Here is a 25,701-nt window from a genome sequence, read left to right as displayed (position 1 = left end):
AATTTGCACATGATAGAAAAACCCTATATATATATATATATATATATATATATATAACTTTGATTAGGCTTTGTTTTGTTCAATCATGGGTTCTCCCGATGGCTACAACATAAATTTTTGTTCAATTATAACAAAATTGCAATTTATAGTTCTCATATTTTTAAAATTTCTTCATTTATGGTTGCTAGCTGTTCTCTTCATCTTCTCACATTTGCTCTTCATTTACAATCTCCTATCGTATTTTTTGTGTTTCACACCACAACCCTTACCTTCTGTCTACTCTTAAATCTTTCTTTCTCCATTTCCTTTTCTATTAATTTCTTCTTATTCACATCTGTTCTTATTTGTTTATTTTTTGTTTACATATTTTCCTAGGTTCAACAGGTTTTAAAATTGTTTCTCTGAATATTAGAGCATCTGAGGCGTTGTGCGTGATGGCTGTTGTCAGTGAGAACGGAGAGTTTGGATTTAGTCTCAGTGGTTGCTAATTACGTTCTTTAATTTGTTGATTTAATCCATGATGTTGCCATGAGTCTAATCTAATGACATTCAAGTTTGCTTGAATATGGTGCATAAGAATATATATGAGAACTGTTCACCTCCAATGTTTAATATAGAGAGCAAAGCAAAGTTAAGATGCTTGAGACTTCTGATGTCATTGTGCCTTTCTTATTTTGGGTAAGTTGTACATCTCCAATGTTTTGTTTTTTTTGTTCAATGGATTTTAGTTGTTTTGAGTTCTTCATGTACTTTCAAAAAAATTTGCTTCGTATTGTGTAGATATGTGTTGAAAAAATCAATAATTTCATGTTAACCTCTTTGGTCTTTTGAAATGTGTAGATATATAGGTTGATTGGAATCGGGTTCTGTTCTCCTTTTCTAAAATAAATTTGTAACATGCAATTAACAATTTTAGTTACATAGGATGCACGGTTATTGCTTTCATTTTTGTCCTTATAGAGGTTGAATGGAATCCGGTAAAATATATTGCTATCAAATTGATTTGAGCTTAAATTGTCTTCACGCTCTGTTACAGGTAGCTTGGTCTTCTTATGTAATTTTGGATTGAAGACAAAATATCACATCTCATATCTGTAAAATTATGCAGCAAGTGAGTTGGTCAGGATGTTACTTTACTATTTAAAGGACTTTTTAAAGTTTTGTGCCGCTTTTTTACGTTGTCATGGGGCTGATTCAATTGCAGAAATTAGCTCATTATGGGCTTATGGCAAGGGTTGAAAGGCATGTTATAGGAGTAGTGAAGCTTTGCCTCAAATATCATTAATGGATTGGTAATGGTTTGTTAAGGCTATGTTGCAGTAAACAGTGAATAACACGTAATTGTGAAAAGAAGGGTCTCTTGATGACGCATAGAAGATTATGCATAAGCTTGCTCCTGCTGCATAATCTTTTATGTAAACAGTATTGCATGTTTTATGAAACAATTACTGTTATTACTACTAATTTTTTTTTTTTGACAAAGTTATTACTACTAATTTATGGTAGACAAATATCACAATGACGTTTATTAATTTTGCTTTAATTTGTTTGTCACAATTCTACAATATAGAGTAGTCTTTGGATTGTTTGGGGACTAAACATGTTGAATAAATGAGAAGCAAGCACAGTTGATTTATTTTATTTTTTTTATTTTTTTTCCAATATTAGAAAAATCAATGAAGAATGTATTTCTAGAAGAACAATATCATGTAGAACAAGTTGTAAAAGAATTTGTAATAACATTTACCATAAAAAATTGTTAATGAATATCTATAAAAAAAGAACAAGTTGTAAAAGAATTTGTAATAACATTTACCATAAAAAATTGTTAATGAATATCTATAAAATAATTTACAATAACTTAATGTATTCAAAAAATTTATATTTTCTCATTCAAATGTAAGTACTTCGACGTTTGGGATTCTTAATGGAAATTTTAGTGAAATTCCTAATGGTCTTTGTCTAATTCACATCTTCATTATTTCATTTTGCAAGTAAGACTCTTGATTATGGATATGAATATTTTCAAGCAAATTGTGATTCATGGAATTCCACTAATTGATCCAAATCACCTAATGTTTATTAGTGTTTTGTTTCTATTTAATTTTGCATCCCCCAAATGTTTGATTTAATGGTAATGTGAACTTTCATCAAATACTGGGTATTAAAGTTTTACATTATATCTGTTTATAATATATCTCATTTCAGTTTGTTAAAAAGAAGTTTTAAATTATATCATAGTCGAATATATTGAATCATCAAATTTTCATTTTTTAAAACCTTCTTTTGGTTATAGATACTGCATTTCTTCCCATGCAAAGTTATTTGAATCATTCATATCATCCTAATGCGTAAGCTCTTAAAAGAGTCGAGGTTTGTGGGGCAAAATTGCCTTGATTTTGTCTAATATATGTCAGTTTAATTTTAGTCTTAGTTGATAAATTATTTGACTTCATTTCATGCTAAAAAGTATGATTAGATTATTTTCTTTGGGGTTAGATAGTCTTAAATATTCTCTATCCTTGGAGATTGTAAAATGATATACGATGCACTATCAAGAGTTACACCAAAAAATTGTTTGATTCTTTTTTTAAATGGTAAAGATGGTGATTGCAATGATAATACATTTAAGTATTTTTTTTTTTCAAAATATATGACCCGTGCGGTAGCACGGGTAGACGATCTAGTTAATCATTTATCCTACTTTTTTTTTAGGGAATCCGTTAACCTACTTTGAGATAGGTTTGATGACCTAGTTAAAGGTCTAACGTAAATCGACCTTAAAATGCACTAACATGCAGGACCAAACTTTCAAAACAGTTGAACATATGAAACGCCTATAACAAAGTTACAACTATATGACTTTGGCATTGTATTTGTAAAATACAATTTAGCCTCTGTTTGTTACGCAGTGGATTAGCCTGTACCTACGTTTTGGCAAAAGCTACAATTTTAAGCTTCCCAAAAATCACGGTAGGTTAGTATTGGGAAGTGGTATTTATGCTCCCACCACTACCAAAAATCACCGTAGGTTAGCATTGGGAAGTGATATTTATGCTCCCACCACTATACTCCATCCGTTTCAAAATGAGTGTCGCTTTAGCTAATTGCACACAAATTAAGGAATGTAATAATGTTGTTCAAATATATGATACTTTTACTAAAATAGCCTTGCTAGTTATTGGTGCATTTGTCATCATTATAAATTAAAATACAAAATGATACTTTGGAAGTTCTGTGAATAATAATAATTAAGGGTACTATTGGAAAATAATAATTAATAGTACGTTGAAAAGTGAGAATGACATTCATTTTGAAACAAATTATTTTTGCTAAAGCGACATTCATTTTGAAACGGAGAGAGTACCAAACAGGCACTTAGTCTATTTAAGCAAAGTCATGCTTGGGGCATCCTATTCAAACCACCAATCACAAGTTCACACCATTCGTTCCAAAGATCATCGAATCCCAAATCTATAAGTCTTGGTTTTATTTTTTAGTTCATAGACAAAACTTGATTAAAATCAGTGTTCATATGACAAAGAAAATAAGTTGTGACATATTTCATGATGACGATTGTGTTCAAAGCAACACAGACAATTCCAACGAGAAGTTGGAACCAATGTAATGGAAGAATGGAAATGCAATGAGAATATGAGTGAGAGGCTCATTCATATTATTATTTAAAACTAACCTTCTTCTTTATTATTTAAAACTAATAACTTGAGGGTTACATTAGTAATTTTCATTAAAACTTATTCCTTAACTTGCACCAATTTGCTAACTTAGACCAACAAGAAACATGAAGGCCCAAGTTAGCAAAAGTGCACCTTTTCATTGGACAAAAATAACCTTCTTTATTATTTAAAACTAATAACTTGAGGGTTACATTAGTAATTTTCATTAAAACTAATTATTCCTTAACTTGCACCAATTTGCTAACTTAGATCCACTTTTATTTTATAACAAATAGCTTGAGGGATATTTACTAAACTATCCCTTACTTTATATTGGTTTACACTAGTGGATATTGATTTTTTTGTCCAAATAAAAAGGTGCACTTTTGCTAACTTGGACCTTCATGTTTTTTGTTGGACTAAGTTAGCAAACCATATATATATATATATATATATATATATATATATATATATATATATATATATATATATATATATATATATTGGTTAGAGTAACTTTGCAAAAAATAAAATAAGAGAATTTAAGAATATAGCTAGGGTGTAAGAAAATATGTTCTTTATTTGGTGTCTATTTATGATATACGTATTTGTGAATATGGTTTTCTTTGTGCAGTATCACATATATTTATAAAAAAATAAAAAGTTATGGTCATAAATCATAAGTGCAACATCTTTTATATTTGAAAATATATTTAACACGAAATCTAACATAAGTTGTTGACGGGTGGTTTGTTTGACTGTTGTAAACGCCGATGGAACCCAGATTAATTTCTATACGTTAAAAAATATTAGTGTAATTTATTTTAATTTTTTAATTTTTTTTCTTATCACTATATATTTTTTAATTAAATAAAAATCTTAAATTTTTCATTTGGAATTAGCTTTTCCATTTTAAGAAATGATTTTGCAAGGGATACTTGCTGGAAATAAGAATACACAAATTTTGTTGCACTTTGGTTTTCTTTGCACATGTTATATAGAGAATCATACCAACTAATCAAATTAACGTACGTCTCTTTGAATTTTTTTGAAAATATACTATCAATCAAGTTATAATCAATTTGAGAAGAGCCATGTGTGAATGTGCGATAAGTAATTCTTATTAATCAAGGTAGTGGTTATATTATCCAATTAGAACAGGGCAATGTATATATTTTGCATGTCACGGTTTTTCCTTTAATCTACAGGTGATTAATATTGCCTCATTGTTTTATTTATTTAATTAATGCTTTGTGGGTTCTTTTATGTTGTATTGTGACGTAGTTATGTCAAAATGTGGTTATATTATCCAATAATAACATGTTAAAAGTCATTTAGAACAAGACAATGTATATATTTTGCATGTCACGGTTTTTCCTTTAATCTATAGGTGATTAATATTGCGTCATTGTTTTATTTATTTAATTAATGTTTTGTGGGTTCTTTTATGTTGTATTGTGCTGTAGTTAAGTCAAAATGACTATGTATATGCATGCAATGCACACGGTACTTTGCTTTTTATATATACATCACACTCACAGTGGCAATTATAGTATATAGCTAGGAGATTAAGTATTTAGTTCACATTCTTTAAAAAAAAAAATAAGTGTTCAGTTTTCATCTATAAATTATACACGTAGAATTTCATTTTCGATTGCACCAAACAAAAACAAAAAAGTCTCCAAATTTCCATACTATGATCATGAAGTTGGGTTTGAAAAGTTTACTATTTCTTGTAATTATATTGCAAAGTGAGGTAACTTGTAACCATGCTTATGCAAGGGACCCTACTGCTATTGAGCCTCTCGGACGAAATGGGAAGAGGCGTCCGCCACCTTCACCCCTGCCTCCACCTCCACCATACGTACCAACATTCGATTTCTTTATGCTAGTGTTAACGTGGCCTCCCACGTTTTGCAGAATCAGCGGTAACAAATGCATAGATAAAGTGCCAGGGACCTTTAAAATACACGGGCTATGGCCCAACAAAATAAACTCAGAACTAGAAGATTGCCCTGGCGACTCAATCAAGGATGAAGAAATGAAAACTGTAAGAAATATTATTATTATTATTATTATTATTATTATTATTATTATTATTATTATTATTATTATTATTATTAATTTGTTTGTTATTATTCAGATTTTGAAAGATTCGGGAAAGAAACTTTTAGAAAACTGGCCAAATTTAAAAAAGGAATATAAGGGGGAATATGCTAACAATTATCCATTCTGGTTTAGCCAATGGAACAAACACGGTAAATGTTCCTTGGAGCTGTTTGATTCAATTGAATATTTTGCGATGGCATTAGAATTATACGACAGAGTTCAACTCATGAACTATCTTAAAGCGGAGAACATTGAACCAAGGAACAAGGAGGTAGAAAAAAAAGTCATGTTGGCGGCCATAGAGAAGCACATTGGCTTTCAGCCACAGATTAAATGTAGTAAGATTGGGAATGAACAGCGTTTACTTGAAGTCAGAATTTGCTTCACAGTGAGCAAAAAGCCTGTATATGAAAGTTGTGCCAGAAAATTCTCAGAATGTCCAGAGGACGATATAATATTCTGAAGTGTAATTTTAATGATATGATATTTAAATAAATAAATAAATAAACCGTGTGTGTGGTCTATTTTATTGCAAGAAGTGTAATTCTGATATCTATGATATTTTAATGAATAAAAAATACTGAATTGATTTATAGTATTATTTGAAATTTATTATTGTCACACTATAGTATAGTATAGTATAGGATAATTCTAAAATAATAAAGTAAAATAATTAATTTATTTTGGTGAGGTACTAAAAAGAAAAGAAAAAAAGAAATGAAGTGATAGGAAAATGGCTTCGTCGATGAACAGTTGAAAGCAGTTAAGGAACAAGTAGATATGGAAGTTAACCTTCTTCAAGATAGTCTCAACAATATCGGCACCGCAAACACTCGTCTTGAACACGCTACCACCGCTCTCAACATCTCTCTCTCCGTTCTCTCGGTAGTAAAATTCTTGTTCCTCTCACCGCGCTTCTCTCTACGTTCCTGCTACTCTTCAAATATCGGAACTGGTTATTTCGTCGAGGTGAGGTTCACTCTTTCCCCGATTAATTAATTTAGATCTCGAATATAATATATAATGGGTTTTTCTATCATGTGCAAATTTGCACATGTTAAGAAATTTAATATAGTAACTTTGCATTGGAACTTGAACATTTTGAATTAAATATATAACTTTTTGTTAAATAATTGTTGATTTCAATAAAAACTTGCTACTTTTAGTTACCTTAACATGTGCAATATTGCACATGTTAGACAAATCTTATTTTCTAAAGCTTAACCCATAAAGCTAACCTTAAACCTAATTTTTTCCCCCCATTTTTTCCTCCACTTTTCTAAGCCATTGGATTTTGCGCATTTAGGCGCCATTCAATTTTAGCCATTGATCATATTATATTTATCTCTTCTATTTTCCGAAACAACTATTTCGTATTTATCTCTTCTATTTTCCGAAACAACTATTTCATATTTATCTCTACTTCCGAAACAAATTGGCCCTACAACTATTTCATATTTATCTATAGCCCTATTTTTCCGAAACAACTATTTCATATTTATCTCTTCTGTTTTCCGAAACAACTATTTCATATTTAACCCGTAACAAATTACATCTAAAAAAATGCATCGCATCAATTTCATTATCTTATTTTCTAAAACTTAACCCATAAAGCTAACCCTAAACCTAATTTTTCCCCCCCATTTTTTCCTCCACTTTTCTAAGCCATTGGATCTTGCGCATTTAGGCGCCATTCAATTTTAGCCATTGATCATATTATATTTATCTCTTCTATTTTCCGAAACAACTATTTCGTATTTATCTCTTCTATTTTCCGAAACAACTATTTCATATTTATCTCTACTTCCGAAACAAATTGGCCCTACAACTATTTCATATTTATCTATAGCCCTATTTTTCCGAAACAACTATTTCATATTTATCTCTTCTGTTTTCCGAAACAACTATTTCATATTTAACCCGTAACAAATTACATCTAAAAAAATGCATCGCATCAATTTCATTACTTTCCTATTAATTTTTTATTTGACAATTACTATTCCCCAATTACTATTTCCCAAACAGATAATATTACGAAAGCCCTCTTCCCTCTTCCCTCACGCTAATTCTTCTTCTTTTTATGTATTTCAGTTTCTTTTTATGTATTTCCAAATTCTCTCTTCACTTCCTCTCTCTCGCCGTCTCCTTTATGCCAACCAGCTATATTGCTTCCCTCACACGCTGACACCCCTGTTTGAATCACTCTCATCTGTCTAGCTTCATTGCATGACACCTCTATTTCTCTCCTTCTCTCCCTCTCCATGATCGTACTGCCCTTACCATGGCCAACCCAATTGGTTTCTGATTTCCCTCTTTCTTTCTGCTTTAATCGTCTTTCGCTTTCTTCAATTTCATTGTTTCATTTGATAGTTGACTGGATTTCTTGAACAGAAGATCTGATGGATCGAAGACGGCGGCAGAACGGTGATTATTCGATGTAGAAGACCTATCGTGTAAGTGGGTTGCGAATGTTTAATTTTAATCCCTTTTTAATTATGTGAATTAAGAACTTTGTTTGAATTTGATTATGATATCCCTGATTAGGGATTGAAGATACTACTATATATTTGATCTTAATTCCGCATCTATGATGTTGTTATGCTGTAATTTTCGTGATTATGATATCCCTGAATTTTCTTGCTTCAATTAGTTTTATGTTTTTAACTTGATTTTCGTGTTGATTTTAAGTTTGTATTCCTATTTGGTGATGTTTAATTGTTGATTACAAGTTTTTGTTGATTTCTGATTTTTTAACCCTATAGATATCGCGAATTGTGTTTTCACGACAACCTTGCGACATGCGTAATTGTATTGCAGCAGGCTTTATTCCTTTTCATCTGCTATGTGTGTTTTAAAACAATTTTAGCATCCAATGACCCTGTTTTATTCGCTATACATTCGGGATGTATGCTTTCTTGATAAATTCCTCACGACAGGTGTAAGTTTTCATCGTTCAATATATTATATTTTACTGAAAAATCTTTAGTCCTGATTTTTTCTGTAACCCTATTATGTTTTTACTTTGAAATTCGAATTATAAATCTTATAATATGTGTAAGTTTCTTTTTTTTAGGATTCAGTATTGGACTGCAATTTTTCAGGTTTCTTTTCTTTCTAGGATTTCTCTTATTGAGTGAGAAGATATGTAACATGAATTCTAATACTTGATACTTCAGGACTGTCCTTTGTCATTTCTATTAATACTGTTGCTAAGCAGTGAGTAGGGTATTGTGAAACTAATGACAATTTTCGTTTGTTACAGTAACGGATACACCTTGGGCTGAAAGACTAACCTTTGTATGTCAGTCCTTTTGTGGTATGCAAATTATGCTATTTGCTATGCAGATTTTAGGACACTTTGGTTCAAATTGCTATTTGTTATATAACTTATATTTACGTGTTGAGAAATTTATGTACTGCTTCAAATTGTTCTGCAACTTTTATTTGGTGTCCATGTTTCTTAACAAAACTATATGTTTCATCCATTAATATTGAGTCATCGATACATAACAAAAGATGAGTTGGGAATAATACTATGACAATAATCACGGATAACATTAGATGGTTAGCCTACATGGTTAACTTCAATTAATACATAAAAATGGCTTTAGATTGTTTTTCTGCATTAATGCATTTTATCATTTTAGTATATTTTGGAGTGAATGCGAAATCTGATTTTCTTTGGCTTGACTATTGGTATTTTTAAGCAATAGTCACTAATTGCATCAAAGTTGTCAACCAAATGAAAATAAGAAGTGCTTTATTTGTGTTAAGTGTATGCTTAATGAAAATTTATAGCATCCATAAAGATAAATCATTCCACGTAATTGTAATTAAGATTTTTGTCTCCCACACTTAATTAATTATGCAAACTATTTATCATTACCTTTTTTGTCAGATTACAGCTCATTGAGTAGTAGTAGCTAAAACATGTGAAAATGCGTACTTGCTGCGGCTCATATTAAGGCTATAATAGGGGTTTCCATTCATATTGATCATCATTTATAGCAGAGCTCTTTTACTCTCTTTCTTCAATCAGTTTTTGTGAATTGTTCCTGAACTTATCAACTTTAATCTATATGTATTTCTTTAGATGTTTTTTTATTTTATTTTCGACTTTTAACTTTTGCATATCTTAACAGCACTATAAAGAACTACTATCTCTCTTCATTGCTTCATTAAGAGTCACATTAAAATATGTTAATGGTGTTGAATATTGTTCAGTACATTTAGCAAAGCTACCAAAAGAGCTGATGTATGGTGCCGACAATTTAGCTGAGTCATAAGGAGGATTGTCATATGGGTAGGTGATTCGGCTGAGTCAGAGAGTGATTCAATTTGAGGTAAGTAAATTACATAGATGTTCTGCTCCTAAAGAACTTGAAGCTCTTGAAAATTCAATGTCACATTGAGAAGTGTATAAATTAATGTTATACTTATGCTTAATACCAACAAGCTATTGATTTTTCGAATGTGCTTTATTTTATTGATTTGTTTTAAGGAATAAATGCAAGACTTATTGCCATTTGATTCTAATTACACGTGTTGAATTAGTTTATATATGCTAAGGTTATCATCATGTAGAGAGTATATGCATACATGAATCTATATAGATGAGTTTCTACAAATTGTGAATTCAATCATTTTCTGACAGCAGCAACTGAAATGTTGCAGATGCTCGGCTTAATATAGTGAGAGTTTATGTGCTCAATGTAATTCAATTTATAACTAAATCATAATTGCACATTGTTTAGAAAAAAATAGCATTTCCCTAAAAACAATAATTGATGTAATTCGAAGAGTTATTAAAACCAACTTTGAGTAGTATACATTACCATGTCCAACTCACAAACAACAATAATTGTAGTGCTATTTTTTGTTTTTTATGGTGTATTTAATTTTGAGCCGTCTTTTTAAAATTGTCTTTCATCTATTCTTTTCCATCTATTCTTTGCACAAATGCTTGCAATATATGCATGAAGTATTTTAGAATTGCTCTATAAATAAATACAATTCTGCTACTTAGCTGTTAATCCAATGTCTTCTCCCTTACTAAGCATTACAAACTACAGTTTTGATATCCTGCTTTTCTGTTACAAACAACCTGTCCAACAAACGATAACTTTATAAAAATCATTATATCTTATGTGGGCGACTTCATTTTTGCATAACTAATCCACATCATGTATATTGAATTTCATGATTTTTGGAGGTTTACTAATGCAATAATATCTCATGATTGTCATATATGTGTGCGTTCACTAATGCAATTTTTGGAAGTTTATATTGCGAGAGAAATATATGTCAATTATTGGAGTTTCAGGACTGTTGTTGCAAGGCATTTGGCAAACATGTATGGAGGTTTTTGCTTCTTTGTTGAAGTTAAAAATACTGAAGTAGGAAGGAAGATAATTTAGCTGTTGGGTATACTGGTTTATGCATAAATGTAGCACAAGATATACTCAATGAGGAATGAAAAAAGTGCTGATCATGCAATGCATAAGAGCAATGGTGCATGTGACAAATAAATATTATAAGTGTTTTTTTGTTTTTGTACAAGAATACTATAAGTGTTTATTAATTATGTATGTATAATTTGTGATACATTGGTGTTGCTTTAAGTATTTGGTGTAATTCAAAGTTGCAAATATGCGCGGAGCAAAAGGTGTATGTTCTAAACCTCATTAGACTCATACTATTGTGCCTTAACTTAATGAATTTATTTGTTGTCTTATTCCAAAAAAGAAATTTAAAGAAATAACAAGTTTGATTGTATAATAACTGATGTGGAATAAAGTACAACGGAGAGCAGAAATTTTCAAATACGAGACCTTTAAATTTAACCAAAATTAATAAGATCTTTTTATCAAGTAAAATTTTAAAATATAAATGAAAATTGGAGACCTTATTTAACATAAACTTTTTATTTCATTTCTATATATACTTTATACAATACAGACTATATTATACTATATTATACAGTGAATATGACCCGTGCGTAGTATATATAAGATCTTTTTATCAAGTAAAATTTTAAAATATAAATAAAAATTGGAGACCTTATTTAACATCAACTTTTTATTTCATTTCTATATATACTTTATACAATACTGTTTTATCTTGGTTTTCGGGTGTCAAACATTGATTACGTTTGAACCTTTTTTAACCTTTGATATCTCATTTTTTCTTGGGAAGGGAAAAATAAGCAAAACCCTTGAGAATCGAGGTCCGGGAGTTGTTTTCGCTACGGGAAGGTGTTAGGCACCCATAACGACTATAGTATCCTATAGGAACCGTCTTTACTTTCTACGCGCGCGCTTTATTTTTAAATGCTATTTGAAAGTGTTATTTATATCTAAAGGTTTACTAAGTGAAGAATTGGAGGGAGAAGAAAGTGTTTGAATTTCTGTTTTAATTGAATTGAAAGAATTTTGGTTCCTTGCCTACGTACCCTTTTAAGGGATCAAATCCACCGTAGTTCTCTTCCAAAAATGTTTTTGTTTTTGTTGGTTGATTTTAAGTTTGAAAATTGGAATTTGAAGAATGAGAGAGAGAGGCCTCAAGGGCATAAGATTTGGAAAATGTGAGGTGGAATTAGTTATTTTGCAAAAGAAGTCAAAGTATGATTAATTTTCATTGAATTTTGATTAAGAAAATAAAAGGGAAAATACAATGGGATTTTGATCCCAAGGTTTATTTGGAAAATGATTTGGGTGATATTGTTCATATTTTTTTGGAAAATGATTTTTCTAAGTATAAACCCTAGACATTCATCTAAACATTCAATCCTAAACATACATCTAAACATGCATATCCTAGCCATACATCTAAAAAATATCTATGTGATGTGTGTGCATATGTCGGTGCTTGTGTCGGTGTACATCATTAGAGTCCATTGTCCTTTACATCATTGGCCTAGATACATTCTATGGTCTTGCAAGAATTTAAAATTGCATGAAGTAAAATACAAAATTTCTAGGTCTTTACATACTAAGTTTTTTTTTTTTTTAAAACTATAGGAAAGGAATGATAGGCGGAATGCTTATGAATGAATGAAACATGAAATGAAATGGTTAGTAGGATAAGGTATAAAATGATAGAAAGATAGGCAAAGATAATACTAGGCAAAGAATAGTAAAAATGACAAGAATAAAGTGTCAAAGTGTAGTAAAAATCCACCATAACCTCTCAATAAGTACATAACCTATAATTCTCCTATCATAAGCAACTTTCAAAAGACTTCATTGTATTACAAGTGTGAGAATTATAGGCCATATTCAAATCAAGGATCATGACATATTTTAGGTACACTTAGCACTTTATTTTCACATACACACATTTGCATGACTTGTAAAACAAGAAACTAATTACACATATTCACATGCAGCAAGAAACACATACAAACAGTAGCCAAATCTTCACAAAATCATATGGTATAGGTCACAACCATTTATCAAGAAATTGGAGCTAGAATCAAGCAATTTTCACAAGTTTTTTACTATAAAATAACACAAATTTAGCAAGAAAATCAACACATTATTCTTATCAATTTTTAATAAGCAAAAATCACCACAAAACATCACAAAATTGTCAAGAAATACATGTGAAAAATTTTAGAATTCTTAAAGAATTTTTAGACACAAGAACATATAAAACTTCTCAATTTTAACAAAAAAAAAAATAGTGAACAATTAACAAGAAAATACCACATATTTCTAACCAAGGCTTAACACATAACAACATCACAAAAATATCAAGAAAAAGATCAAGAACACATAGGAATTTTTTAGGAATTTTTATGAAGAGTTTTGGACAGGTAAGGGTGCAAATAGCAAGAAATAATGTGGAAATAGCAAAAACAAGTGAAGAAACGAAAGTTTGCAAAGGAACAGGTCCAAGCCCAATGCATGGATGGGTCTGGATCATCCAAGAGCCTCAGAGGCGTTGGATTGATCCAGATCATCTGAAACCCTAGATCTAAAGGTCACAAACACGTAGCACACCATAAGGTGGTTCAGGCACATGGAAGCAAAACATCTGGATCATACACGTGGCAAACCAAAAAAACCAACGATGTGGATTAAGAAAAGGAATGAACCAAACTAAACCAGACCGGTTCAAGTGTTTATATAAACACAAGACAACCGGTCCAGTTCATTTCCTTCTTCCCTTTCTCTCACTACAACGTTTTTTAGAGAGAGATGCTCTGCACTCTCTCTTCATCTTCTCCGATGAACACAGCGGCGGAGGTGTGGTGGTTCGCCGGCGGCGCCACCACACCTGAACGTTTTCTGAAACTTTTTTACATCATTGTGTTCATCTGAGTCTCCTCTTTATGATTCAGAAACTAGTTTTTTTTTGAAACGAGGCTTAAATTCGAACAGATCTACGTTCGAATCTTACGTTCTAGGGTTTCACATTTTTTTCTAATCTTCTTGAAACTAAACCCTAACTTGACCTATTTTCTATGCTGATGACGAATTTGAACTCTGATTTGGAGAATAAACGGTGAACCTTCGTGATTTTACATTTTAGGGTTTCGTTTCAAACTTTTCGAACCTTTTCGAAACTTTTACTTTGATTCACCGTTTATTTCCAATTTCAAGCCTTCGATGATGATTTAGAGCGAAAAACGAGAAGGTTTTGTATGTTTACCTGATTTTGATTTGGAGATTCGAACATCAAGATCCACGCAAGCTTCTGGTAAGTCTTGAACTGAAAATAAATCAGTTATTCTCTTCTCTTTCTTCTTCACTGGTTCAGAACTTGCTTCGATTCTCTCTTCTTCTCACTTCTCACTGTGATCGTACAAATTTGTTAATTTGGTAACGAATTCGTGCTGGAATTGCAGTGATTTCAGTTCGATGATGAAGATTCGGCTCTGAATCTCTGAGAACTTCACGAAATTCACTACAATTTGGTTCAATTTGTCATTCTGGAAAGTTAGGGTTTGATGAATGTTCTTGGTGATTTTCTGAAAACGGTTAGAGTTTTGATCTTCTTGAGAAGAGAGAGAAATGGGAAAAGTGTTTGTTGAGTTGGCGTTGAATGATTGATTCTCTTCCTGTGCAATCAGTGATGTGGCCCTTTATAGCTTGACATGTGGATTCGTTGACCAATAATCTTGTGACACCTGTGTTTGGACCTGTTTGATTCGAAACTGGACTAAATTTTGGATTTGAGGGCCTCTTTGCAATTTTTGAATTCGAAGGACTGACCTGAAAAAAAAATTATTAAGGACTAAAGGACATAATTGCAATTGACCTGAAAAGGAAAAATAAAAGTTTGACCTAAAGGGACTAAAACCTAAATTTTTAAAAAAAGACTTTAAAAGAAATAAAATGGAAAAAAAGGACTAAAGTGCAATTTTAAAATTTTGAAGGACTAAAATGCAAATTTAGAAAATTTTGAGGACTAAGTGGAAAATTAAAATAAAATTGAATTTAAAATTGGTAAATGGAAAATAACGTAAAGTGGAACCAATAAAAAACACAAAATGGACTAAAACGAACCAATTACTTAAATGAGGTACTTCAAAGTAACCTCTCTTTGTCAAAATTTCGTGTGAAATGACCAAAATGCCCCTGGGGACCAAAACGACTCAAAACGTCTCAGATGCAATTTTAAAATGGATTTTATCATGAAATTAAAGCAAGAGTTCAAACAACCAAATTAAAAGACTCAGAGACAATTTTAAGGATTGAACAGAGTGTTTTACACATGAAATGACTAAAATGCCCCCCTTAGGGGCTAAACTGACTCAAAATGAATTCAAATGCAATTTTTGAAATGGATTTTGACGTGGAATAGAAATAAAGACTTATTCAAACCAATTGAAAAGACTCAAACAATTTTTAAAGACTAAATGAGTTTGAATGCAGGAAATGACTAAAATACCCTTTTGCAAATAATATTGAAATAAGATGCAGAAGAAGATGCAATTGATCAGAGACACATCAAATGACTTGAAATACAAGAAAAGAAGAGTTGAGCTAGTATTTTTAGGTCCAAAATTAGGGTATAACAGCTGCCCCTATTTAAGTTTCCTCGTCCGGAGAGTCAAGAGACGAAGTCTTTGATTAGACGAGATGAAGATACTTAAATATTAACATTCGCACTGTTTTTGGACTTAAAAATACGCTCTCAGGTTTTTAGAATATGAATGCCATGCAACATTTTGATTATGAATGCAAGACAAACGAACTGGAGTCCACAGAGCATGTCGTATCACTGGGGATTTAGATAGACATTGACAGGGTAGACAAACCAGGGGACAAAAGAGGGGTACAAGCTGCTCTTGGGATCGAACTAGCCACTTGACCGGGGGTAGAAATGTGAGACAGGTACAAGCTGTTCTTTGGATCGAACATGGCACTTGACCGGAGACAGAAATGTGAGACAGGTACAAGTTGTTCTTTGGATCGAGCTTGTCGCTTGATTGAAAATACAAACATATAGGAAGATACAAGCTGTTCTTTGGATCGAACTTGTCGCTTCATTGAGAGTGTAAACAGATAGGCAGGCACAAACTGTTCTTTGGACCGAACTTGCTGTTTGACCTAGAAATATAGACAAAAGACTGATACAAGTTGTTCTTTGGATCGAACTTGGGGCTTGGTCAGTGTTTCAACATGTTGGTTGGTACAAACTGTTCTTTGGATCGAACTTGTCGTTTGATTGATAACCAAAATAAGCAGGGTACAAACTGTTCTTTGGATCGAACTTGTGGTTTGACCGGAATTATAGGCATATAGGCTGGTACAAGCTGTTCTTTGGATCGAACTAGCCACTTGACTGATAACAAGATACAAATTGGAAGTTTGATTTGGACAGATACAAATCGAGAGTAAATTGACATTGATTTGATTTGAGAATAGACATGACCATTTTTGTTGGCCCAAAAGCAGATTGAGAGTGAGACATTGAATTGAATTGGATTGAAATTGAGTTGAATTGGAGATTGAAATTGAATTGAATTGGAAATTGAAATTGAATTGAATTGGAAATTGAAATTGAATTGAATTGGAGATTGAAATTGAATTGAATTGGAGATTGAAATTGAATTTGACATTTGAAATTGGATTGAATTGAAATTGGGATTGGATTGAAAGTTGAGATTGAATTGAGTTTGAAAGTGGAAATTGGATTGAATTGAAATTGAGATTGGATTGAAATTGGAGATTGAGTTAAATTTTGATAGTGAAGATTGAACTGAATTGAAAGTGGAAATTGAGTTGTATTAAAATGAAATGCAACATGTATGTATGGTATAACAAGAGTTTATTAAATGTATGAGTACATAAAATGCATGATTATGCATGAATGCTTGGAGATGCATGATTGGTTTGTAGTTTGACAGAGAGGTTTCACAGAGACGGACAAAACATTGGAAGATTGGGCACGTAGTGGCTCGTGCTATAACATAACCACATAGAAATCCTCTTCGGAGAAACCGTCGTTGAAAGACGTATCACAACCATGGCTGAGGGCAATAAAACTTGTAGGAGAGGGAACCTTGGAAGATTCTTTGATACAGGTCGCCGTTGTTAGGCGTGTCAGTGCTGGATAAACGTGGGATGTTCGCATCTGTGGTCAATGCTTTTCATATCATTTTCATTTTTCAATCCCATTTTTGCCTGAACCACCCTTTCGGGTTTTCGATTCACCGGGGAATAAAGTTCTTTTCATTGCCCCATTTTTTCCTGAATTGCCTTCATAGGTTGTCAATCAGCGGGGTGCTCATTTTTGCCTAAGCCTCCCTTTCGGGTTTTCGACTTAGCGAGCTTTTCATTTGCATTTTCATTTTCCATTCTATTTTTTCATTCTTGCTATTGACCACAGATCATCCTGGGGAAAAACCCGCTCGTAACACGTATTGAAATAGACATTGACACTCATTTATCCATGCATGTTTCATTGAAATGTACCATATTGCTCAGGTTTGCTTTCAAAATAGACAGAAAAAGGTTTTTTAATTTTCAAAAAATGTTTGTTTCAGACATTGACATTATTAAATAGAAAGAAAATGTTTTGTATATAGTATTGAAAGTAGAAAGAAAATAGAGTTTCAAACAAAAGTACAGGCTCAAATTGACGTAGAAGAGTGAAAATCAGCCAAAGGCATGACTTCACAGATTTACAAAGCTTGGAAAATGGTAATTTTATTGGTTGGTGGTACATTGAACACGATGACCGCTATATTTCATAGAAATTTTGAATTCACAAGTACAGAAGCTTCTGATGAAGAAGATCATTGACAGTTGCAGATGTCCTAAGGGGCGATGGTGACTTGCCAGATATAGTTACTTGTCTTTTATTGTCAATCTCATTTTTGCATGAACCGCCCTTTCGGGTTTTCGGCTCATCGAGACGCTCATTCTTGCCTGAGTTGCGTACAATCTCAGCGAGCTTTTTCATATTCATTTTTTTTTTGTCCCTAACTTTTGCCTGGATCGCCCTTTCGGGTTTTCGATCCACCGGGAAGCGCATTTTTGCCTAGGCCGCCCTTTCGGGTTTTCGACCTACCACACTGTTCTTTTCTTTTTAGACAAAGTATTTCTTGACTATATCGACATTAACAGGATTTGGGAGTTCAAAGCACCACCAGATAAAGCCTTTTTGACAACGTAAGGACCTTCATAGTTAGGTGTCCACTTGCCCCTTGGGTCGGGCTGCTGGCTTACCCTTCTTTTCAATACAAGTTTGCCCTCCTTGAATTCTCGAGGTCGGACTTTCTTGTCAAAAGCATTTTTCATCCGCACTTGATACAACTGTCCATGAGCCATAGCATCCATACGTTTCTCTTCAATTAAATTCAACTGATCATACCGACTTTGACACCATTCAGCCTCAGTCAATTTTGCTTCCATGATCACTCGAAGAGATGGAATCTCCACTTCCAAAGGGAGAACTGCTTCCATGCCATATACAAGAGAGAAAGGAGTTGCCCCAGTTGAACTGCGCACTATAGTACGGTAACCATGCAAGGCAAAAGGTAGCATTTCGTGCCAGTCTTTGTAAGTAGTGACCATCTTCTGAACAATCTTCTTGATGTTCTTGTTAGAGGCCTCAACTGCACCATTCATCTGAGGTCTGTAAGGAGAAGAGTTGTGATTCTCAATTTTGAATTCTTCGCATAAAGCTTGCATCATGCTGTTATTCAGATTGGAACCGTTGTCAGTGATGATCTTATTGGGAACGCCATATCGACAGATGATATTATTCTTGATAAACTTCACTACTACTTGCTTGGTCACATTCGCATAAGAAGCAGCCTCAACCCACTTGGTGAAAAAGTCAATTGCCACTAGAATGAAACGATGTCCATTGGAAGCTTTTGGTTCAATTCTTCCGATCATATCAATGCCCCACATAGAGAAAGGCCATGGGGATGAGATGACATTGAGAGCATGTGGAGGCACATGAATTTTGTCAGCATAAATTTGACATTTGTGGCATCTTTTGGCATGTTTGTGGCAGTCCCGCTCCATAGTTATCCAATAATAGCCGGCTCTTAATAGCTTTCTTGACATAGTGTGGCCCGAAGCATGGGTCCCGAAGGTACCATCATGTACATCATGCATCAATTTCTCAGCTTCTTGTTCATCAACACATCTCAGCAAAACCATGTCGTAATTTCTCTTGTATAGGATCTCTCCGTCCAAAAGGAATCTACTGGCCCATCTTCTCAAAGTCTTTTTATCTCTGTTGGAAGCACCAAGTGGATACTCGTGATTCTGCAAGAACCGTTTGATGTTGTAATACCAAGGTTTTCTGCCATTCACATCTTGATCAGCCTGATCTGGGATATTTTCAATAGTAAACACGTGAGCGGGTCTATCAAGACGCTGTACCTTGATTACGGGCACGTCATTCCAGTGATTCACACGAAACATGGAAGACAGAGTAGCAAGAGCATCAGCCATCTGGTTTTCATCCCGAGGGATGTGGTGCAGCTCAACCTTTGTAAAGTATGTCAACAGACGTCTTGCATAGTCACGGTAAGGGATCAGCTTCTCATGGTGAGTCTCCCATTCAACTTTTATCTGATTAATAACAAGTGCAGAATCTCCATAGATGTCAAGGTGCTTGATTCTCAGGTCAATTGCTTCTTCAATGCCCAAGATGCACGCCTCATATTCAGCTATGTTGTTCGTGCATTCAAAAGTTATTCGTGCAGTGAAAGGAATATGGTGCCCCTGTGGGGTTACAATAATGGCCCCGATCCCTTTACCGTAAGCATTGACAGCACCATCAAATACCATCCCCCACTTGCTATTGGGATCTGGCCCTTCATTGATCAGTGGTTCTTCACATTCTTTTGCTTTTAAATACATAATCTCTTCATCAGGGAAATCAAACTTAATCGGCTGGTAATCATCAAGAGGTTGACAAACAAGATGCTCAGCAAGGATACTTCCTTTGATTGCTTTCTGAGCTTTATACACAATATCATATTCAGACAACAACATTTGCCAACGTACAATCTTTCCAGTAACAGCAGGCTTCTCAAAGATGTACTTGATTGGATCCATTTGGGATATCAACCAAGTTGTATGATTCACCATGTAATGCCGTAGGCGTTTGGCAGCCCAAGCTAAGGCACAACAAGTCTTTTCAAGCATTGTATACCGAGTCTCACAGTCGGTGAATTTCTTGCTCAGATAGTAGATGGCATGTTCTTTCTTTCCAGTCTCGTCTTGTTGTCCGAGAACACAACCCACTGAATCATCTAACACTGACAGATACATAATCAAAGGCCTTCCTTCCACTGGCGGGACAAGGATAGGTGGTTCCAACAGGTATTCTTTAATGCTATCAAAAGCTTCCTGGAATTCATCATTCCATACAACAGGCTGATTCTTTCTGAGTAATTTGAAAATTGGTCCACATGTGGTAGTCATGTGGGATATGAATCTTGAAATATAATTCAGGCGGCCGAGGAAGCCTCTGACTTGCTTTTCAGTTTGAGGGGCCGTCATTTCTCTGATGGCTCGGACTTTGTCAGGATCAACATCAATGCCTCTTTGGCTGACAATGAAGCCTAGCAATTTTCCAGATCTTACACCAAATGTGCATTTGTTGGGATTCAACCGCAGCTTGTACTTTCTCAATCTTTCAAACATCTTTTTCAAATACACGACATGCTGCTCTTTATCACTTGACTTCACAATCATGTCATCAACATATACCTCAATCTCTTTGTGAATCATGTCATTAAACAGAGTAGTCATACCCCTTTGATAGGTCGCACCAGCATTTATCAAACCGAACGGCATCACTTTATAACAGAATGTTCCCCATGGAGTAATGAAGGACGTCTTTTCTCTATCTTCAGGAGACATCCGTATCTGGTTGTAGCCGGAGAAACCGTCCATAAAGGAGAACACTTTAGACTGAGCAGTACTGTCAACAAGCACATCAATATGAGGCAATGGGAAGTTATCTTTCGGACTGACTTTATTCAAATCTCTGTAATCAACACACATTCGAACTTTCCCATCTTTCTTCGGTACTGGTACAATGTTGGCAATCCACTCTGGATACTTAGCTGTCATGAGGAAACCTGCATCAATTTGCTTCTGCACCTCAGCCTTGATCTTAAGAGCCATGTCTGGACGAGACCTTCTCAACTTCTGTTTGACAGGAGGGCATTCGGGCCTTGTCGGTATCCGATGCTCCACAATCTTGGGATCTAGACCTGGCATATCTTCATAGGACCATGCAAAAACATCTGGATAATCATGGAGAAGCTGAGTGATTTTCCTTTTCACTTCTGGCCCAAGTGCAGCACCAATCTTGATCTCTCGTTTGTTCTCTTCAGTACCCAGGTTGATAAGCTCAATCTCTTCCTGGTGAGGCTGAATGGCTCTTCTTTCTTGCTCGAGCAGTCGAGTGATCTCATACGGTATCTCTTCATCATCATCCTCATCTTCATCTTCATATACAGGGAATTCAAAATTTGGAGGAACCATAGGGTCACTGTGTTCAACGGGTTTATTATGGTTCAATCTGCATAATATGATTGGGATGATTTTAGAAAAATGTTTTTCATGCAGATTTTTGAAATTAATAAGAAAATACAAATGTTTTGGTTTTTTCTGGCATTACCATTATTTCCAAGGAAAAGGCACTAAAAAGTATAAAAAACAAAGAGTCGCGGAAAAGACGACAATTTTTATTAATAACGGCAATGCCGAAACAAACACGCCGTTACAAAGATATCACTTTCGCCTTGGGCAGAGCGAAAGGATTGTTATTTTGAAAACAAAGAAAAACATGAGCAACAAGACACATTACATGGAAGCATGCATTACTACAGGAATATCAATGGCTTCCCAATTTCTCACAGTGCCTCCTGGTACAACAAACGTAGGCACATGACTACTTCCGGCAGCATCCTTGGTAATAGCATTGATAAATCCAGCACTATAGAAAGTTCCTTTTGACATGCCTGAGGTTGGGGAGAACCCAAGGCCCTCTTTACGCTTGTTCTCCAAAATCTGTATCACTTTGCCCCAGCCAGCAGCCTGCCCTTCTTGAACAGCCTTCTGGGCGTCTTTCAATGAGGCCATAGTAGTACCAGCTCTTCGAGGCTCCGCACCTTCAACAGTCAACCCCTGAAATGATGTCCCTTCAGCGGACCCTGCTTCAACACAAGAGAAAGATGACACTTGGCTAACCAGATACGCCTCTTCACCATGCACAGTGACAAGCTTACCATTCCTCACAAACTTGAGCTTCTGGTGCAGAGTAGAAGTTACTGCTCCAGCGTCGTGAATCCACGGTCTTCCGAGGAGACAACTATAAGAAGCATTGATGTCCATTACTTGAAAAGTGATTTGGAACGTCTCAGGACCAATGGTAATTGGCAGATCTACCTCTCCAAGAACATCTTTGTGAGATCCGTCGAAAGCCTTAACCAAATAGCTGCTTCCCCTTAGGGAAATTCCATGATGACTTAACTGTCTCAGTGTAGACTCAGGCATTACATTCAAGGATGATCCAGTGTCCACCAGCACATTGGATATCATGTCGGACTTGCAGTGTACTGAGATATGCAAAGCTAAGTTGTGGCGTTTCCCCGCTTCGGGGAGTTCATCATCACCAAATCCCAAGTTATTGCAAGCAGTTATGTTACCCATTATTCCATTGAACTGATCCACAGAAACTTCATGATCAACACAGGCTTGTTCCAGTACCCTCATCAACACTTTCCTGTGAGCTTCTGAGCTTAAGAGTAAAGACAAGATGGATATTTTTGATGGAGTTTGCAGCAGCTGGTCTACAATTTTATAATCGCTCTTTTTGATGAGCCTCAAAATTTCGTCCAGATTAGACTCTTCAATAGAGTGGCCTGATGGGCCGGCGTTCTTGTCAATAGGAGGAGTAACTGGTGGAGTTATTGTGGCAATAGGTGTAACAACCCTCTTTTGGAACAAGGGTGGACGGACCTTTCCACTTCTCAGAGTTGCAATTCCCTCAGCAATATTACCAACTGTAGCTGGGGATACTAGAGGCATATCCGTTCCATTCTCAATCATAGTTGCATTATATTTGTAAGGGATTGCCTTTGTGGAGGCATAAGATACCGGACCAGGTAACATGATCACCAAAGGTTCAACATTCTGTGTCTGAGATGCACTTTCAGCCGTAGAATCATGAAACACTGGCACAATCACACAAACATCACTGGCAATCAAGTGCTTGGCATCCATCAGGCTCTGTATATCATCTTGCACCACACAACAACCCATAGGATTTTGAAGGCATTCTGAACAAGAAGCATAATCGTGATTGAACAAAGAAGACTGACAAAGCTTGACATGTAGCGGTACCAAGGGAGTGACGACACTACGGACATCTAGAGTGGAAACTTCTCGAGGAACACGAACTCTTTCGAAAGCCTCGATCATATTAACAGCACCATGATTCGGAAGTGGATTGTCAAGAACATGAGGAACACTATTTTCAAAAGTCAAGCGTCCTCTGTCCATCAGGTCTTTTACAATATACTTCAGAGCATAGCAACCCTCAACATCGTGGCCTTGAGCGCCCTAATGGAATTCACATGTGAGATCCTGTCGGAACCTGGGAGGCAATGGTATAGGCGGAGGCTTGCCTGGTCTGGTGACACAGTGGCCTTTAGCAAGTAGAGTTGGGAGTAGCTCAGCGTACCGCATTGGTATTGGTGGAAAATGAGTCCTGGGCCGAGGGCTCTGCTGTTGCGGAGGTTGTTGTGGAGCAGGAGGTTGTGGTTGTATCTGTTGAGTAATGGCATTAATGGGTGCTGGTGGTTGACCCGGCGGTAGAGGATATTGCTGATAGAATGGCGGGAAGAAAGGATGTTGAGAGTACTGCATGTAGTGATAAGGTAACTGTGGCTGAGTAGCAGCTGTAGACTGGTTACCAGATACCAACCCTACTTCGGATTCTTTCCTCTTGTGGTGGCCATTACCATATTTCTTTGGCGCACTAGTTGAGGACTCACCTTTTTCAAGAACGATGATGCCTTCTCTGACAGCCTCCTCTAGACGAGTTCCCATAGTAACCATGCCGGAGAAGTTATTGGGTGCAGAGACTATCATTTTTTCAATGTATTCCTTCTTCAAAGTCTTCAGGAATGTCTGCGTTAGTTCTTCCTCATCCAGTCGAGGAGAAACCCGGGCAGCTGCCCCTCTCCATCTTTGAGCATATTCACGAAAGGTTTCCTCTGACTTCTGAGACAAGGATTTAAGAGAATCCCTATTCGGCTTCAAGCGGGTGTTGAACTCATAATGGCTTTCAAAAGCAGCAGCGAGTTCCTCAAAAGTATGGATATTGTCCTTGCTTAGACCTGTGTACCAGTCTGCTGCATCTTCTGCTAGACTGTCCTGGAAGCAGTGAATCATCAGAGCATTATTATCTGCGTAGTTGTCCATCTTTCGGACATACCGGATGACATGGTTGTGTGGACAAGAAGTTCCATTGTATTTGTCAAATTCTGGCTCTTTGAACTTCTTAGGAATTTCAAACCGGGATACCAGGCATAGGTCACGAGCCTTTGTTGAGACACTGTTCCCACGGTTAGCTTTGACCTCACGGAGTTCTCCAGCTAGCTCTCTTAACTGTTCTCTCATAGCTTCCACTATGGGGTCTTGTCCACGCGGAGTATCAACATTGATTACCTGTCGCACGGTGTGTACAACAGGCTCGGTAACAATGGGAGTCACTTGAGGCATAAAAGTAGGTGTAGTAGCAAAAGTTGTTGCAGGAGTAGGTCCTTGATTGGTAACGCCAGAGATACCGGCTGCAGTGTCAGGAGCATAGAAAGCTGAGAGCCCATAAGGACGGCCATTGGGCATAACAAATCGAGCATCAGAAGTCACTGTGGATAGTGGGTTTGATGGAACCACTTCAGTAAGGACCGGACCAGATGTAACCGGTTGTTCTTGTGCAGCCAACAGAGTAGACATAGTGTCATGAGGTTTAGCCAAGTCTTCTTTCATAGCAGCCAGTTCGGCACGGAGCTGAGCATTTTCTTCCTCAAAATTAGCCATATTCTTTCTCTTGTACAATCTTGTATGATGAACTCTATCTGGTCGGTAAAATTTGCGAGCACGAGCCACCTTTCAGACTGCGGCAGAGGAACCAGGAGGTAATGAGCACAAGGGAAGTCTTTTGTGACCAATGAATGCATATGATGCATGAGATGTGTTAATGCATATGCAAAAAGACTCTTTTTATGTTATCGAAGGGTTTTTTAGACGAATTAGAAACTTGTAAACATTACTAACAATTAAAACCAGACAAAACAATCAAACATTATAGAGTCTTACAAGATAATTCCCTTTGAAATACTAAGCCAAGGGATAAACTTTGAAAATGTAAATCAATAGTAACAACTGGAAACATCAACAGGAGACAAGAATCCTCA

The 25,701-nt window shown here is 35.2% G+C and overlaps 2 protein-coding genes and 1 long non-coding RNA gene across 3 annotated transcripts; 2 read left to right on the top strand and 1 right to left on the bottom strand.

The window, feature by feature from the left end:
* Positions 1 to 105: 105 nt before the first annotated feature.
* LOC146903733 (uncharacterized) lies at positions 106 to 1,636 on the top strand. Its single transcript, XR_015018813.1, has 2 exons — positions 106 to 678; positions 1,037 to 1,636. It is a non-coding gene; the product is annotated as an uncharacterized LOC146903733 (long non-coding RNA).
* Positions 1,637 to 5,266: 3,630 nt separating this feature from the next.
* Positions 5,267 to 6,310, top strand: LOC146903732 (ribonuclease S-3-like). Its single transcript, XM_085727405.1, has 2 exons — positions 5,267 to 5,727; positions 5,821 to 6,310. The coding sequence occupies exons 1-2, from the start codon at positions 5,374 to 5,376 to the stop codon at positions 6,247 to 6,249; spliced, it is 783 nt and encodes a 260-aa protein (XP_085583531.1). The 5' UTR covers positions 5,267 to 5,373; the 3' UTR covers positions 6,250 to 6,310.
* Positions 6,311 to 10,838: 4,528 nt separating this feature from the next.
* LOC146903731 (uncharacterized) lies at positions 10,839 to 25,324 on the bottom strand. The gene is made up of 2 exons (XM_085725350.1): positions 24,144 to 25,324; positions 10,839 to 10,890 (listed from the first exon to the last, which is right to left on the bottom strand). Exons 1-2 carry the CDS (start codon positions 25,322 to 25,324, stop codon positions 10,839 to 10,841), a joined length of 1,233 nt encoding a protein of 410 aa, XP_085581476.1.
* Between the last annotated feature and the right edge of the window lie 377 nt (positions 25,325 to 25,701).

This window comes from Medicago sativa, chromosome 7 (assembly GCF_051527215.1).
Source record: "Medicago sativa cultivar Bolivia chromosome 7, Bolivia_mono, whole genome shotgun sequence".
Lineage (NCBI taxonomy): Eukaryota > Viridiplantae > Streptophyta > Magnoliopsida > Fabales > Fabaceae > Medicago > Medicago sativa.
This window is presented reverse-complemented; position numbering and strand designations above follow the sequence as displayed.

Coding starts and splice junctions, on each gene's coding strand:
- LOC146903731 (XM_085725350.1), bottom strand. CDS start 25,324: ATGGCTAATTTTGAGGAAGAAAATGCTCAGCTCCGTGCCGAACTGGCT. Junction 10,891..24,143: donor TTACCTTATCACTACATGCA/GTACTCTCAACA, acceptor TTTGTTGGACAG/GTTGTTTGTAACAGAAAAGC.
- LOC146903732 (XM_085727405.1), top strand. CDS start 5,374: ATGATCATGAAGTTGGGTTTGAAAAGTTTACTATTTCTTGTAATTATA. Junction 5,728..5,820: donor AGGATGAAGAAATGAAAACT/GTAAGAAATATT, acceptor GTTATTATTCAG/ATTTTGAAAGATTCGGGAAA.